Here is an 18,256-nt window from a genome sequence, read left to right as displayed (position 1 = left end):
AGGGGTACAGCATACCAGGTCTGGAGCCCTGTTGACTTTCCGTTATTCCACTTCATCAAGTGCCCTGTTGTTTGAGCAAATTGCGAGGTTTGCTAGACTGACCACTGGAAGATGGCGGCTGCTGCTTCAGTGAGTTTTTAATGCAAAGTGATGACTGATCTCTGAAACCAGGGAACCACCACGTTGGGTCCAGGCCAAATTGCCAACCTTCCCAGTTGGGAACTAAATAAATGGTTGTTATTTTAAGTCACTATGTTTTGGAATGGCTTATTACATAGCGAAAGATAATAAAGTCCTCTAATAATGCTTGCCTTAATATTTGTATATTTCTCATATGAATGCATGTACTTTATCTCTTTTTGTACTTGAATGAGTTTGGCTGAATATACAACTGTAAGTTGGCAGTTATTTTCTATCAGTTCACTGAAGACAGTTTTCTACTATATGCTAACACAGTTGCTGAGATCTGATGTAAGACTAATTAGAGTATCTTTGTAAGTATTCTTTCTCTGTGAATACTTATTTCTCATCGATACAGAAGGGTTTCACACTGATGCATCCAGGGGGTGTGTGTGTCCTGTCTTGGATATGTATGTCTTTTGTTAAGTCGGGAAATTCTCTATTTTCTCTTTAAGTATTGCTTCACCCTTTCTATTTTCTTCTTCCAGAACTCTATATTTATCTCTCCCCCATCCCCTTTCTGTCTTCTGAAAGCAAGGTTTAATGATGCCTCAGAATTATGATTATAATCATTTTTAAAGTATTACCAATTCCAACACACTGTGTAGGAATTACTCAGACTTTTTACCCCTTTAGCTTCTGAAAAAACCATAGTAACTAACCATTCCTGGACTCAGTTGAGGAAGTAAAATGCATTTCCTTATCAATAATTATCACAGAAAAGCACACTTAGCTTGCATTTCAAGTTGTCTTCGGTAAAGTCTCTTTTGCTTGCAACAGTTGTATTCTCCTGATTGCTCTTCCCCGACTTCTGTTCTCTGTAACAGAGATAGGTGTGTTGTGAAGGGCTACCTCCAAAGTCTTGCTTTTCCGTTTCTTTGCCTTGGGAGCACCTGGGAAGCCTTGAAGGTGCGGGCAATCGGAGGCGTCATGGGCAGTGTAGTAGAGCTCCGCACCGCAGCTGGGCTGAGAATGGGCCACTCTTGGTTTCTTTTGCTTCCACCTGGGAGACTTGCCCCGGCCTTTTCCTTTTTACCCTTTACCTGGCAAAGTAAATTCTCAGCTGAGCAGGTGAGTGTGGTTTCCAATTCTGAGATGCAGAAGGAGACCGAGTCCCCGCATCCCCCAAGGGCCATGCCCACAGGTCTGTTCCTTCAGCTTTCTCCCCCGCGCTGGTCCGGGACCCCCGCGGCTCCCATGCTTCTCTCCCCGTGCCCGTGAGGCTCAGATGTGCAGGGGAAGGGGCCCAGCGCCGGCGACCTCACCCCCGGGCTCTCCATGTCTTTTAATTCCTTACATTTCTGATTATCTCTGTGCTGCACTCTGGCGAACTTTTAAAAATCTAGCTTTATTTCCTCTTCATCTGTATCCCATCTGTTTAACTCTTCCATTGAAATTATTTATCTGTTTCATATCTAGAATTTTTAATTTTGTTTATGTCTGACCTTACCCATTTGTCCTTTAATTCTTATGTTTTCATCCCCTCTTTCTTTAAATATTTTAAACATATTTGTTTTATATTCTCTCCATGAAAATTCCAGTGTCTGATGAAGGAGGGTGCCTCATTTTGCTCTGTTGTTTCTGCTCTCACGGGGGCTTGTTTCCTCGTGGGTTTTGTAATTTTTTTTTTTTTTCTAGAAGGTCATGTCCAGCTGATCTTAATTTGTGAGAATCCTGTGAAAACTGAAGGTTCATTTCTCTAGGGAGGATTTGTGTTAGTTTCTGCCAGGTGCTCCTGAGGTTACACCACCATACAAAAATGGTAAATCTGAACCTCTGAAGATGTTCAAAGATGTGTTTGAATTCTCAGATGATACTTCTCCTTTCTCACCCAAAGCCCAGCCTGTATGGGCAATAATTTTTTTTTTTTTTTTTTTTTTTTTTTTTTTTTTTTTTTTTATGACGTATTTTCTTAGAGGTCCCTGCTTTGTGCTTCCACCTGCTCACTTTACATGAATCCAAGGCCCCTATCTCCTGTCTCTTGCATAGATTTCTACACCCAAGGCTTTATGTACTTGACATTGGTAATGCCTTCAGGGTAGGTATAGTGTGCTTTTGTGTGTGTGTGTGTGTGGGCGGGGGGATTGTGAGGGGGCGCCTCAGAGCTCAGTTAGGGCTCTGGCTTCCTCCTTCCTCTTCAGTAATCCCCAATCAATTTCCTTACTTTCTTCTCCAAGCCTCTAAAGCATTATCCCTCAATCCAATTCTTGAGTTTCAAAACCATGTCATCATCCTCAAATTATTTTGCCTTATGTATTTTTTCAGGAGTAGATTTGCATGTTGTTTTGTAATAATTACCTATATTTGCAAATATTTAACTGCTTTTAGTGCTCACACCTGTCCTTTTGTGACCTGCTAATTCTAGAGCTAGTTTTGCATTACGTAAAAAAGTCATAACACCAATTTATTTTTTTCCTCCCCCTCCCCCTCCTCATTCTGGGTCTCTGTCACCGATGCTGGGTGCAGTGGTATGATCATAGCTCACTGCAGCCTACAACTCCTGAGCTCAAGTGATCCTCCCACCTCAGCCTCCTGGGAAGTTGGAACGGCAGGTGTGAGTCACCACACCCAGTTAATGTTTTTAACTTTTTGTAGAGATAGGGTTTAGCTTTGTTGCTCAGGCTGGTCTGGAACTCCTGGCTTCAAGCAATCTTCCTGCCTTGGCCTCCCTAAGTGCTGGAATTACAATTGTTAGCCACCTCACCCAGCCACCGTTTTCTTCTGAAAATTAAATGGAAGGTATATTTTCTGAGATCTTTAAGAATCTCTATCTCCCTCACAAAATAAAATTTTTTGAAAAAATAAAGAAAAGTGGTCAGGTGTAGTATTTTTGAGTTCCAAATCTATCTCCTCAATAAAAGGAAACAGCTCTACGGACCACACTTCACTGTTTTCCGCCACTTAATGTCAAAGTTCTCAGGGTGGTCTGTTTCTTTGAAGATATTTTGTCTTTCTTTCCAAGATTCTTATGGAGGTTTTAACTCATTCTTCATAAGACCTTTCCCAGCGTATGTCAAGATAGATGCCAGTCTCCATTTTCAAAACAGGATGACCATATTGTAGGAAAAAAGCATCCTTTTTTTTTTTTTTTTTTTTTTTTAAGCTCAGGAAGGTTTTCTTGTCTTCTTCTTGTACTTTTTTAAAAGGAGTTTTAAAAATTTTAACTGGAAAACTTACTAGACAAATGTTGGTGCTCTGATTTTTGCTTCCTATATTCTTATTGATCATTTAGTATACGTTCTTTTCCTCGGCCTTGTCAGAGAGCTTCTTAAATTTTTATTCCATATCACTGATTTTTCCCCAGTATTCCCTTCTTTAATGCCTGCTTCAGACCACTCTTTATCCCAAATAGGAGGGCAGTGCTGCTGTACTCCGAGAACACATCGCAAAGTCTAGTGCATTATCATTTCAATTTTGTAGCTTTTAAATTACCTACCTAGATTGTGGTGATAATTAATTTTAGGATTAAGAGAAGTGAAGAAATACTTAGACAGCTGGAAATCATGATTTCTGGTTGTGTGAGGGGTTTCTGGAGGAGACTGGCATGTGAGTTGGCGGACTGCATAAAGAAGACCCATCCTTGATGTGGCTGAGCACCATCCAATTGGCTTAAGGTCCAGATAGAAGAAAAAGACAGAGGAAGGGCAAATTTGTTCTCACTCTCCTGGAGCTGGGACACCCTTCTTTTGCCCTTGGACATCAGAACTCCAGGTTCTCTGACCTTCAGACTCTAGGACTTGCACCAGCAGTCCCAGGTCCTCAGACTTCCAGCCTTGGACTAATAAGTTACACCATTGGCTTCCTTGGTTCTGAGGCTTTCCGACCTGGACAGCCACACTACTGGCATCCCTGGTTCTCTTGCTTATAAACGACCTGTCATGGGACTTCTAAGCTCTACAATCATGTAAGCCAATTGCCCTAATAAATCCTCTCTCTCTCTCTCCTAATTTCTCTCTCTCCCTCCCTTGCTTCCTCTTTCCCTCCCTCCTGTTGGTTCTGTCTCTCGGGAGAAACCTAACTACTACACATGTCTATGTGGGATTTTAGATATTTTAGGAGAAAACAGTATTTTCAAATTTTCCACTAAACTAGCAACAAAGACATAGAAGAACACAGTAATTCACCTCACTAAAAACCTCAATGTATCCTCAATGATAGAATTTGGGAAGACTTGCCGATAACTAGGTCAGTTGACTAGGTTAAAAAAGAAAAACAGGCTGGGCGCGGTGGCTCACACCTGTTATCCCAGCACTTTGGGAGGCCGAGGTGGGTGGATCACTTGAGGTCAGGTGTTTGAGACCAGCCTGGCCAACATGGTGAAACCCCATCTTTACTAAAAATACAAAAATTAGTCAGGCATTGTGGCAGGTGCCTGTAATCCCAGCTATTCGGGAGGCTGAGGCATGAGAATCGCTTGGACCCAGGAGGTGAGGTGGAGGTTGCAGTGAGCCGAGATAGTGCCACTGCACTCTAGCCATGGCAACAGAGAGAGACTCTGTCCCAAAAGAAAGGGGGCTGGAGAAAAAAAAAAAAAAAAAAAACAAACCTCCAGCTACCACTTGGGGAAAAAGTAGGCAGACAGTTTCTATTTCTCTCTTGTTGTTTTGTGACTTAAAATATACAGGATCTGTAAAATCCTGAAGATCAGGTAGCTAATAACAATTAAGCTTGGAAGAAGAAACAGATTCTGAAAGTAGGTCTTCAGTTGGTTTGAAGAAAAAACACTCTTTTCTGTGGGACCTTCTGAGAGTTTGGCCTCATCTTAGAATTCTAAAGATTCCTGAGTATTTCTGGTGGCACAGGGCAAGTTAGCCCTGCCATGCAGGCCAGGTGAGAGCCTTGTGACTGTTGGCTCTTGTAATAATAGCAAGTTATTTTGCATGATATCTCTCTTCCCTTATTACTTATATCTCTGTAAAGTCATGATGAAACATATAGTTTTAGTTTCTGTTGTGCTGTGCAGATTTAAGCAACAGGTGTGTCACACACATGGAAGGGAATAAGAAAGGGGAGAACAGTGTCATCTTCCCAGGTCCTAAGTGGAGGGAGCAGTGGTTCTCCCATGTGGAGGGCAGCTGTGATCTCATGAGGATCATGAACACACAGAAAGCCGTGTAGGGGGAAGAGGAGGAACCATAATATGAGAAACCTATTCCTGGGCCTATGTGAGTAAGCACCTTAATGAACTCTCAGAAAGAGCAAAGAACTCTGGAGAAGAAATAATTTTCAGCTATAAATCAGGGCTTGAAGCCATGACAATTTAGTTATTAAAATAAATCTGACCTAAATTTGTAGTCAAAATGTGGTGAGGACAGGATATTCGTCTTACTACATAAAATGTATTTCTAAAAGTGCCCAAGGCCAAAACCTTTTGTTCTCTGAAGTATGTAAAAATATTAGGCTGGGCATGGTGGCTCATGCTTGTAATCCCAGCACTTTGGAGGCTGAGGCAGGTGGATTACTTGAGCTTAGGAGTTCGAGACCAGCCTGGGCAACATAGTGAGACCTCGTCTCTACAAAAAGTAAACAAAAAATTAGCCCAGTGCAGTGGCACATGCTTGTAGTCTCAGCTACTTGGGAGGCTAAGGTGGGAGGATCACTTGAGCCTGGGAGGCTGAGGCAGCAGTGAAAGGTGACTGTGCCACTGCACTCCAGCCTGGGTGACAGAGCAAGACCCTGTTTTAAAACAAATCTTTTTTTAGATAATCTTCCTTATTAATCTCTTTAGAAAAACACTCCTTCATAAATAATGCAATGGTAAACCAGTTCATACCTGAGTGGAAACAATTTCTAAATTTGTTAAGTCCTAAACTAATGAAAAAAAATTAGGGAGAGTGAGTATGTGCATGTAAAATTCAGTGAGCATAGCCCTGGGAATGTTATCAATTTTGGGGGGTGTTCTTCCTAAAGCAGTTTATAACAACATGAGGGAAGTTAAAGCTATAGGATGTTTGCATCATTTTCCTATTAATGTCACTTATGTGTATTTATACTTTGTATGCATGAAAATAATAAAACAAGGTATTTAGTATTGAGATTGCTGAATAGGAAGCAAAGAGACAGGCTATGTCATTGACTAAGTCACTTAACCTCTCCTGGCCACAGTTTTTTTGACTGCAAAAAGAGTTGGACAGGGTTGCTTCTAAGGCCTTTTCCAGCTTTAATATTTTATGGTTAAAATAGAAACTAAGACAAATAAATGTATGTTTTCAGAAAGATCAAAGGCATAAACATAAACATAAACATCCCCTAAGGTGCATCATATACTTCCTTACACATAGCAGGTAGTCAGGAAAATATCTGTTGATTACATTTAAATTCTTTATGTGATTGGTTTCTTAAATAAGTAGGCAGACTGAGTTATTTCAAAGGCCTTTTCCAAATGTTATCCTCTGCTTAAAATGTAATTTAAGCCAAATAAATAGTGTACTTAGATCAACGAGATTTTAAATTCAAGAATAGAAGTCTTATCTTTGATCTATGTATTCCCTTTGAAGCTTCATATTTCCTTCCATAGCAGGTGATCATGGAACTATCTCTGATTATAGTTATTATTACGGTTATTTGTTTGCTTAGTTTTTCAAGTAGAATTGAACATTTTTCTCAATATGAAAACACTGAATTACTTTTAAAACTCATTATTATATAATGTCCATCCATTTCTTGCTATCTAAAGCTATGTTATAAAAACAAGTGAATAATTGGGAACTGGGTACCAAAGTGAGTGAAATATTCTGTTCCTTAGTTTTCCATAATGAGACTTTTAATTAGCTTTCCCATGGTTTAGATACTAAATTTATGAAGAATAAAAGTTAAAAGCCAAATGCTAATCTTGTATCACCGCTTGTCTTGTATACTAGTTGTCCTAGGATTTCTATATTACAACCAGGAAGACGTGAATTAAAACCTCTGAAGAGACTATAACCATAAATAACTTATGGCATATGTTCCATTATTAATTGAAAACTCATAGTTAATAAACTTTGGGAAGGAAACTTTCAGGCACATGGCATGGAATATGAAGGTGATGTTCTTTTTATAAATTATAAAGGTAGCATATATTATATGAATTACTCAAGATTTTACAAGCAGAAAAAAAGGACAAAAAATAAAACTCATGTGCACCCTATGTTAACATGTAATTCGTAATGAAACGTGTGAAATATAAACACATGACTTTCACTTATTCATTTTCACTTTATACTTTTTAATTGAAATTAAATTAGTCACTTAACGTACATAATGCAGTGTTTCTTTTCCAGTCTAGTAGCTTTTCAGCATTCAGTTTTGAGGCTCATGGGAAATGTTACTCAGTATCAAGATGTGGTTTGATGAGTGAACAATGTCAGTATCGACTGTACTTAACAGAAGACAGAAGGGGCTGGGGTTAATCTGCAGCTAACAACATATAAAAATAAAAATAAAACACAGACCCACAATAACATCAACATGCATTATTAGGCAAAGCTCCAAAATTAACCCAACCCACACAGATTTCTTCTAAGCTGAGGTAACGCATGGAAACAGATACTTTATCAAGATCCATAGCCATAGTAGTAAGGTTCATCAGGGCGGAATCCATAGGCTGTGGCAGGGCGTCCAAGAATGCCAACTGGTTGGCCAAAGCCATCCCTTCCAAGGCTAAAAAAGAGAGAAAGGAAAGATAAGCTACGTTTTTCATCACACATCCACAATGCAGATTAAGAGGCCTAGATTTTTATACCACCAACATTCTCCTCCTAGCAGGGATAGTGATTTATGTGGATATCACTAACTTTTTTTTCTTAAGGTTAATAGAGCCATTAAAAGTGTATATAATAAAATACTTCTAACAATGTGTGTTAAAAGTATGAGAAACCTCTGTCAGTAGGTACTATTCTAAACAAAGTGGAAGAATCAAGTTAGAAAAGTTTTATTTAATGAATTACTTATATATGGCTCTTAAGCAAAAATATGAAAAGATTTTACATGCTAGCAATGATCAGTAATATATTGCTAGGGAATGATAAAAATAAAACTGTAGTAAAGTGAGTTTTGCTGTTTATAATGTCTTTTCATATGACGATATGGGACTAATTCCACTTTTAGTAAAAACATGTGTTTGAGTTATATCAGTGAACTCTCATGCAGGGCCAAATCATACCATAAGCCTATGATTAAAAGAACAAGATAAGGAATTTGACAAAATGTGAAAATTAGTCATATTTGATCTGCAAATCCTTCCTCTGATTCCTCAATGCAAACAATTACAAAAAGTATCTATTTCTTTTGAGTGACAGCAAGGCAATTACAAATTCTGGTTCAACTTATTCTATGGAAAAAACAGAAACCCAAAGATAACCTTCAGAGCTGTAAAGATAGCTTCAAGTATGTTAAACTTCATGATTATTAAAAAAATTACTTGTTGATCTATTAATACATTATTTAGAGGAAAATCTGTTCTCCAAAGTCCTTTTTAAAGGTCAGGGAATTATCCGACACTTAGGAAAATGACAAAGTATTAATGTTACCAGGCAGAATATGGTGGCCTTAACATGCTCATGCATAGCTCATGCAGTGAATGCTAGTGAGCTTGACTTCCAATCAATAGAAACCATTTGTAATGCAGAAATGTAAGTTTTGGAAAAATAAAACATATTTAAATGATTTAAGTTTGCACTACATGAGGAGATGGAAAGATAATTTTCCCTCAATAGCAAAAGCTGAATCTGATGAAAAAATATATTCACACAGGCACTAACTCTCTGTCACACTCAGAGTGAGATTAAGTTGACACACTTTAGAAGTAACTATTAAAATGTTAAGGTTTTAAATAAATGTGTGTATGTGCATGTGTGCATGTGCACGCATGCTGGTGTGTATTAAGATGGAACTAAAGAGTAAATGTAAAGAGCCAAAATACACATAACACATACTGGTCCAGTGACTCTACCCTTTAGGAGAATGGAAGTTCTGAAATACAAGTTTCAGGTTAGCATTTGTACTGAGCAGTCCTGGACACAATTTATTGTTTTGGGCTCCTCCTACATCAAAACTTTGTCTATAGTTTCTCAAAGTTGGTTGAAATTTTTAAGTCTACATTTTATTTTGAAATGGTAAAAATATAAGCACCTTTTCTTACTTTGGTCTCATGGGAAGAGAGACTAAATTTTGTGATGAGGGAATCAAGAGGTAGCTTAACAGATGTTTCAGAAATTAATGGAGTCAGTGAACTAAGAGGCACTGGTATCAGCTTAAAATTAGAGTAAAAGTTATTGAAAACTTTTCTCTGCAAGCACTAAGGCTAACAAGTAATTATCTATCTAAAGAACTCTCCATTATAAAACTGTTGATTACATAGCTTGGATTTCAACTTGTTCCTTCTTCATCTTTCTGCTTATTACCTGTCTTTAACCAGTCCTTATCGTTTTTAGCAACTCCCCTGAGGCCAAATAGCAGTAAACTTAGGTTAAACACAAGTTAATCTTATGTTCGTTTCTCAATCTGGGGGCTATGGCAAGATCTATTTCAGTAATTTGAAAACAAGAGGCATATATGGGACAGTGAGGAAATATGAAAAGGCACCTTCAAAACAGAGTATCTCACAGATGACTTGTTAGCAATATCACTGTAATTTTATCTAAAAGAAGATGGTCCTCAGAAGGGAGTTTGCCAGTCGTTGGCACAAAACAAGGAGCTTCTCGGCTACAATGCTGGTTGTAGCCACCTAAGCAATTGTGTGGTGATCTGGTAAGCTATAACACCATAAGGAATATCTGGCCTTTTTTGCAGTTTGGTCCTCAGTCAGGAAGGGAATTTAACATTCTCAGAGTCTGAGGCCATTCTACATTCAAGTTGCAAAATTCTCCCCCTTTTTTTTATTTCTATGACTAATAGGCAAACTATTGATCATTGTTTTCCCATGTAATTTGCCAATAGGGTAAATAATAAACTTAGATATTACCTAATCTACCTGATGGTTATAACTTCCATTGTACATTAACAAATGGATTTTTTTTTTCTTTTTAAAATATGTCATGCACATTGTTGATAAGAATCAGAAGTCCCAAGTCAGTGAAAGGATGACCCTTGAGCACTGATGAGTCTGAGTTTCTGAACCTATAAATCTCTGGTCTTGAACAGCATGGTCTTTAGGTTACTATGGTAAAGATCTATTTATGCAGTCAACAGTTCACCCAGAGACACCTGTGGGTATTACAGTGTAGAGGACATCATTTAATTTTCTGAATTTCTATATACAAATATCATTTGGGGAAAAAGGAATAAAATTTGAAACCAAACTCTAAAATGATCTTTTCTGGAATTCTTCATTATGTATCACAGATGAACTTGCTGTTTAAAGAAAAAAATATTTAAAACATTTATGATCAGTTTAGAGAATACATTGACATAGGTCCTAGGTCCTTTTGTATTATGAAAAATCAACTATATCTACAGAATTAATACATTTTAAATTAAATTCACTGTGAAACAAATAGTTTGTTTCTTTAATCCCTCTCATTTGATTCTTTCTAATATAGTGGGGGAAATTAGGCTTTCCAGGATGCTAAAACCTGGAGATATTCTTTTGGAATATGTAGACACTTTACTTTTTTCCTTGGGAAAAGGATATAGCCTTGCTAATGCTGAGTTTAGTTCAAAACCAGGAGAGTTTTCCTTTAAACAGAAGCAGATAGATTCTTCATGTAAATTCTTGAAGGAGATAGAAACTATGAATATAGAAAGGCAATGTTGCAGCAAAAATTGTGCTTTCCTGATCTGGAAAGACTTGACTTCAATAGTGTGTATCACAGGAATTTGTATGCCCTCACTAGGGGCCCTGAGAAGCAAGGAAAAGTAAGCTGTGATATGCCACATCTGCTCTTGCCTTGTGTGACCATTTTGCTTCAGATACCAGTTTGAATATGTGGCTATTTATAAGTATACTGGAATTTAATCCAATCTTGTAGGGTGCGTGTCTCTGTATGTACATAGTTTCTTCTTGCTACTCCTAACCCACATAAAAAGTGGTGTATCCCTCTAGATTAGTATATGCCACTATTATAGTACTTTTTCTTTACAGGATTGGTTATTTAGTGTCATTTCACCTTTATCCTTAATGTTCAGATAACATATTTTGGACCTTTGAATCACCAAAATACAGTGTCTCTTCCTGAAAATACATAATTCTGGTCCAAAGAAAATAGTTATTGTTTATTGCGAAAAGATAACTAGGAATGATAAGGGCAAAAAGTCAATCTGCCATTAAGTTTTATTTCCCAATAACAATTATTTCTGGGTACCTAGGAAGAAAAATGACAAGTTCTTTAAAAGACAAAAATTATATTTAAAACTCAACAACAAATAGAAAACCACATCTAGAGTGTGTTTTTTTAAATAAATTTAGAAATCTAATTAGCATTCAGCAAGCAGAAGACTGAGTTTTCACTAATATTTACAAGACTTCAAACACATTTGTAATAGCAATCATTAGAATTCTAAACTTGAGATGATTTAGAGCAGGAAAAAAGAAATCTGGAAATGACAAGTGATGCTTCACATGCAGCACATAACAAGGGAATGGCAGCCAGTAAGGAATCCCAGGCACTCACAGGCTCTTATTAAATTTCTGGGCCAGAGTTGACATTCCTGTAGAAAGAGAAGAAAATCACCTACCTCTGGCTGTTTGTGAGGCTTAATTAGTGCGTATTTGTAAAGCACTTTGAAATCCTTGGATGAAAAGTGCTGCATAAGTGAAAAGTATCATTATTTTATTAAAATGAGATAAAAGCAACACAAGTCTTTTTCTTCTTTTAAATTCCTAGGTCAGCAATATCAATGTAGAGCAAGTAATGAATTTATTAGTAAATGGCTACAAAAAAGAATAAATGCAGGCCAAATTATTGTTTCATAGGCTCATGGAAGTCTGACTTGGGAACATTTTAGGAAATAATCTTGGCTACACTTTTATTCACAACATCCTTGACAGGGTCTATCCAGCTCTTGTCTGAACATCTCCAGAAAGAAGTGCTCACTACTTTGTCAAGGCAGTTCATTCCATTTATGGATATGTAAAACTGTTGGAAAGTTCTTTATTACACAGCTCTAAAATCCAGTTCAATTAGTCTTAGAATTACCCTCTGAAACCACACAAGGAGTCCAATTCCTCTTTGATATGACTGTTCCACAGCCCTGGTTTACTCAAGCCTCATTACATGGTCTTCAATCTTTACCATCTCACTTGCTCTCTAAAACCACTTCCATTTTCTAGTGTTTGTCTTCAAATGAAGAAGCTAAAATTAACATGATACTTATGATGTGGTCTGAAACCAGTACAGAATAAAAATCCTATATCTGACTTTATACTATTGTAGGTTAAAACTGTATTAATCTTAAACAAAATTTTTAAGAAGATATTATCACAAAGTTGCCTAATATTGACTGCTTATAATTGTGTATATATGTGTATATGTATATACATAACATTGAGTTGTATGTACTTATATAATATTGTTATATGTAACATTAAGTTTTTTATATATATGTACAGTTGTGTGTGTACACACACACACACATTCAAAATTTACTTATAACTACCATGCTGAATTTCATCTTTTTGGTCTGAGTCTGTCTTTAGGAATTCTATTCTTCCCAAGACAAAATCATTTATGACTACATATTTGTAAATAGGCAACAGTGATTTTTCTTAACAAACCAGTCTTTGTGATCCATCAGGTAATACTGAAGGCTGGAATGCTTTTGGAATTGTCAAGTGAAAGAATTTAACATGAGCTGTTATAGGAAGAAACTTTCCAGGATATTATAAAACCATATGAAATTACTTCTTCATAATTTCTTAGAATACTTCATTCTTTTTATGAATTTCTTCAATATATTGATTATAGAATCAAAATCAGTATTTAGTATGTTTACCTTTCTAAGTAGATTGTTAACTGATCATCAGGGTAATTTCAGCTTAAGTATGATTTGTCATGGGAAATTTAGGTCTATTGTTAATAGTGACTCTATATACCATTTGCCCATCCATTCACCTATCCCAATAGTAGAAACATTTACTGAGTTCCTACAATGTTCTAAGTATAGTTTTTGAAGCCAAGGAAAAAACACATGCTGGGAAGGCAATAATAAATAAGACATAGTCCTTGACTATAAGGATTGGAGGCACCTAACATGGAAGAAATATTCTGATAATAACCTGATGTCATACTACTGTAGCATATGTATAAATTGCTACAGAAGAAAAGAGGGGGCCCAAATATTTAACATAAGAGTATCTTAGAGACATGTACAAATTGCTTCAGGAGAATCTTGGCAGCTAGAAAGTCTTCATACAAAATACTTTGATTTAATGCATCTGTTACTTCCTGACATATTTTGTTATTGTATTTCTTTCCCATTAGAAAACAAACACCATGGAGGGCAAGGACTGTCTTGGCCATTGCTATATCCCTAGCCTCTAGTATTGTATCTGACATGTATTCAAAGAAATACATGAATTCATGAATGAATGAGTCTTAAAGGACAAGTAAGATTTCACAGGCGAAGAGAGACAGAATTCCTGATGGTGGAGCAGCCTGAGCAACAGAGAGGAGTGGCCGATGAAGAGCAAATGGTTTGTTATGGTTAAAGTTTTAGATTTATGATATCAGCAAGTGGCAGGAGATAAGGCTAGAAAGGGCAGTTAGGACTAGATATTGAAGCTTTTCATAAAGCTAAGAACTGGTGGCTTCTGGAGAGTCGTCAACAGTTCCTAAGAAAGAGAATGACCAAATTCTATGTTTTAGAAAGATAATTGTAGTAGGAAAGGGGGTTGAGATGCAAAATCATAAACACTGAAGAAACTATTACAGCTGTCCAAATGTGAAGTAATGAGAACCTACAGAGGGGTACTGGCAGAAATAACAATGATCAAATATGCTACAATTCACAACAATGTTATCTTTTCTTTTTTTTTTTTTTTTTTTAAAAAAAAAGGAATCTTGCTCTGTTGCCCAGGCTGGAGTGCAGTGGTGTGATCTTGGTTCACTGCAACCTCTGCCACCCGGGTTCAAGTGATTCTCCTGCCTCAGCCTCCCAAGTAGCTGGGATTAAGGTGTGTGCCACCACACCCGGCTAATTTTTCTATTTTTAGTAGAGACTGGGTTTCAGCATCTTGGCCAGGCTGGTCTTGAACTCCTGACCTTGTGATCCACCCATTTCGGCCTCCCAAAGTGCTGGGATTATAGGCGTGAGTCACTGTGCCCGGACCATCTTTTCTCATTTAAAATAGTTTTATCAGGCCAGGTGCTGTTGCTGATGCCTAAAATCCCAGCACTTTGGGAGGCTGAGGTAGGCAGATTGCCTGAGCACAGGAGTTCAAGACATTGGAAAACCACATTTCTACAAAAATACAGAAAACTATCCAGGCATGGTGGTGCACACCCATGGTTCCAGCTACTTATGGGGTTGAAGCAGGAGGATCACTTGAGCCCAGGAGGTTGGAGGCTGCAGTGAGCCATCACCGCCACTGCACTCCAGTCTGGGAAACAGAGTGAGTGAGACCCTGTCTCAAAAAAAAAAAAAAAAAAAAAAAAAAAATTTAGTTATACCTTTACATGTTGGGGACTGAGACTTAAGGAGAAGAATTTCAAAACTGTCTGGAAATTTTAAAGGTTATAGTTAATTGGAATGGAGCAAATTTTGCCCCCTTAGTATGGGAATATGCTTCATCAAATGACTGAGATGCTGTGGTATTCCACATAGATGAAATCAGACTGTAGAAGAAGCTTGCCCCTATTTTCTACAGGGCTGAACTATTCTGGAAAAGAGAATATTTTCTCCTTGAAATTCTTACAATAAGAAGAGATGTGCAGATTGAATGAAACAATGAGTATAAAACAATACCTAACACTAGTAAAATGATGTGTTACTACATCGAGATCTAAATGTTTGTCATTTATAGACCAACCACTAGATGGAGAGCTTGTCTTACCACTGAATTTCAGGTACTTTCACAAAGTTTCAAAGCAAGGATTATTAAATTTAAACTTCTCAGCACATTTAACATTCATAGAATGTGGCGTCCATTGCTTTCGCAGATAATTAATGTCCAGTTTTATGATTATGAAATAATTTACAGCTAAATAGAAATACCTATCAGTTACATGCAAAAAAAGTTTTGTGAATGTTGGGTGCCTAAGAAAATAGGTTATAAGAAAAGATGCTGATTGTCTTGAACACTGAAAAAAGTAATATGCATGAATGTTAAAGTACTATTACTATAACATAGCTTCTAAAATTTTTCATTGACCTGATATTAATGGCATCTTGTTTCTATAAATCTATATGTAATAAATATATATTTTAAGTTGCTCAAAGGTATTACTCATTTCTTTGGACCTGAACTTTTGTATTGTTGAGAAAATAAAATCCAAGAGCATGGTTAAGAAGTCTTCTAATGAGTTTCACCAGCATATATCAAGTTTAGTTGTCATTTTCCATTTAGTTTTATTCTTAATTTTTTATATGCATAATTATAACTTTTTCTTTTATTATAATAAAAAAAGTGGCTAAAGCATCTTAAAGACTCTTATTCTTAATGAATTCAAACTAGTGTTTTTTTTCAAAAATCAAGGGCAAATTATATGCGTAGTGGGAGGCTGTATTTAAAATACTCATCTAAAAACATTTTTTGAAGGACTTAGAAATCTGTCATTTCTAAGGGTGAAAACACCTTGGGGAAAACTCCTTTCAATTTAGTTACTACACTGAGATACTTCAGATAAAACTAATTTGTACTAATGATGAAGGGAACATGTGTAAAACAGTCACTGATTTATTCTAAATGGTAAAGAAATTCCATTCCATTGACTGTCCTCTAATTTCATTCAAGTGATACTTCTCTTCTTATACATCTTAATCTGTTGATTAACCTGCCTCCAGAGTATTATTTTAGTGACTATATTTTAATGTGGAGATGTTATACTTGGTACTTTTTGATACTATATCATTGCATTAATTTTTCTATTCCTTTTTATTAATTTACTTATTTATTGCATTTTATATAGTCTCATTGAGATTCTTCTATTAACTGTAATTCTCAGGCATCCTAACACTCTTGCTGTTAGAGCGCTTGTCTTGTACTGTCATGTACTTTACTAAGCTTTTTTTTTTTTTTTTTTTTTTTCCCGAGACGGAGTCTCACTCTGTTACCAGGCTGGAGTGCTATGGCACGGTCTCGGCTCACTGCAACCTCCGACTCCTGGGTTCAAGTGATTCTCCTGCCTCAGCCTCCCAAGTAGCTGGGACTACAGGCACATGCCACCACACCCAGCTAATTTTTGTATTTTTAGTAGACGGAGTTTCACCATGTTGGCCAGGATGGTCTCGAACTCTTGACCTCAGGCAATCCACCCGCCCTGGCCTCCCAAAGTGCTGGAATCACAGGCTTTACTAAGCTTTAAAACAAGGCTTATCAAATTTAAACTCCTCAGCATATTGAACATTGATAAAATGGGATTTCCATTACAATCTGATGATTCTCTTTCATGATGGTCCTTTTTATGTTTTCATTGATATGAAGTCTCATTATATTGCCCAGGCTTGAGTATTGTGGCTATTCACAGGCACAATCATGGTGCACTGTAGCCTCCAACTCTTGGCCTCAAGTCATCCTCTACCTCAGCCTCCAGAGTAGCTAAGACTACAGGTATGCACTGCTGCACCTGGTTCCTTTCTTTGTGTACTTTGTAATATTTTATTGTGCTTTCAACTTCATTTTTTTTTTCCTGTCTGTTGGCTCTTGAGCTGTGGAATTATTTCTACAGAGAGGTTCTGTGTTTGTTTATAATGTATCAGGGCCCTGGCAGTTCCACTGTCCTGAAACAATCTAAATGGCAATTTCTTGACTAAGGTTCCCTGAATTAAGTATATGGTGTAAATTCTGAACCCACTCATGTGCATGAAACAAGCTTGTGACTTCTCTTTCACATGAGTGACTATCTTCCCCTACTGAGGGTCTTTGAGCACAGACAAGTTTTGGCCACTTCTCTGGGCTGGTGAATTAACATCATTTAGTCCTCTTTTCAACTGATGAGAAAAACGTAGACCTTTGAAATTCCAGGCTTTATTTAGAGAATTCAATTCCATCTTCCTTTACCAAATAACCCATACCTAGTTCAATATTCCTGTGGGTGTTTTTTTTGTCATTGGGGTATTCCCTATCTTTCTTATGAACTTGGTCATGTAAGTTTCTGTTACATTTTTGTCTACCATTTACATATTATCTGTATAGCAGTGGTCCCTGCCAAATTAGCTCAGTCTACCATCTTGCTGGAAGTCCTTTTCATTTTATTATCACTATTTTTTTTTGACGTGGAGTTTCACTCTTCTTGCTCAGGCTGGAGTGCAATGGTGCAATCCTGGCTCACTGCAACCTCCACCTCCTGGATTCAAGTGATTCTCCTGCCTTAGCCTCCCAAGTAGCTGGGATTACAGGCCCACACCACAATGTCTGGATAATTTTTGTATTTTTAGTAGAGACAGGGTTTTGCCATGTTAGCCAGGCTAGCCTCAAACTCCTGAACTCAGGTGATCCACCTGCCTCAGCCTCCCAAAATGTTGGGATTACAGGCGTGAGCCACCATGTCTGACCCATTTTATTATTATTTATCTGCACATTCGAAGAAAAAAAAATAAATTTTAGATTTCTCTGGCTCACAATAGGCTTTCTTGAAGAGAACAATGACTTGCAAGAAACAACTGGAGCCATTAAAAGATATTTTATTTTTCCTTATTTGTAGTTATTAACAGAAAAAATGCTCTAATAGGTACCTAATGGAAGTTGTCAGATGTGATTATCAAGTTGAAGTGAATATTTACTCAAACCTATAATGGTCTCAGGCTTTTTCTGGCAATATTTTAATGAAGGTATGCCATCTAGTCATCTTTAACTTACATTTCTTCCATTAAGTACAAGGACTTCTTAAAATTGGCAGTTCTATACTATCAAGTAATGCTTCATTTCATACCACCAAATGTTAAGGGAACTTGCTGAGTGGCTTAAATAACCCCTAGGTCAATAAACCGAGTCATTAGC

The 18,256-nt window shown here is 37.1% G+C and overlaps 1 protein-coding gene across 5 annotated transcripts in view; it reads right to left on the bottom strand.

The window, feature by feature from the left end:
• Window positions 1–7,366: 7,366 nt before the first annotated feature.
• KIFAP3 (kinesin associated protein 3) overlaps window positions 7,367–18,256 on the bottom strand; it is a 158,730-nt gene continuing 147,840 nt past the window's right edge. For 4 of the 5 annotated variants that reach the window (XM_050783882.1, XM_050783900.1, XM_050783893.1 and 1 more), the window contains one exon: window positions 7,367–7,821. In XM_050783882.1, the coding sequence (XP_050639839.1) occupies window positions 7,716–7,821 (106 nt within the window). In that variant the 3' untranslated portion in view covers window positions 7,367–7,715. Of the gene's footprint in view, window positions 7,822–11,830; window positions 11,905–18,256 lie in introns of those variants that run through there. The other variant, XM_050783907.1, reaches the window with a different exon arrangement.

The sequence above is a fragment of the Macaca thibetana genome, chromosome 1 (genome assembly GCF_024542745.1).
Source record: "Macaca thibetana thibetana isolate TM-01 chromosome 1, ASM2454274v1, whole genome shotgun sequence".
Lineage (NCBI taxonomy): Eukaryota > Metazoa > Chordata > Mammalia > Primates > Cercopithecidae > Macaca > Macaca thibetana.
This window is presented reverse-complemented; position numbering and strand designations above follow the sequence as displayed.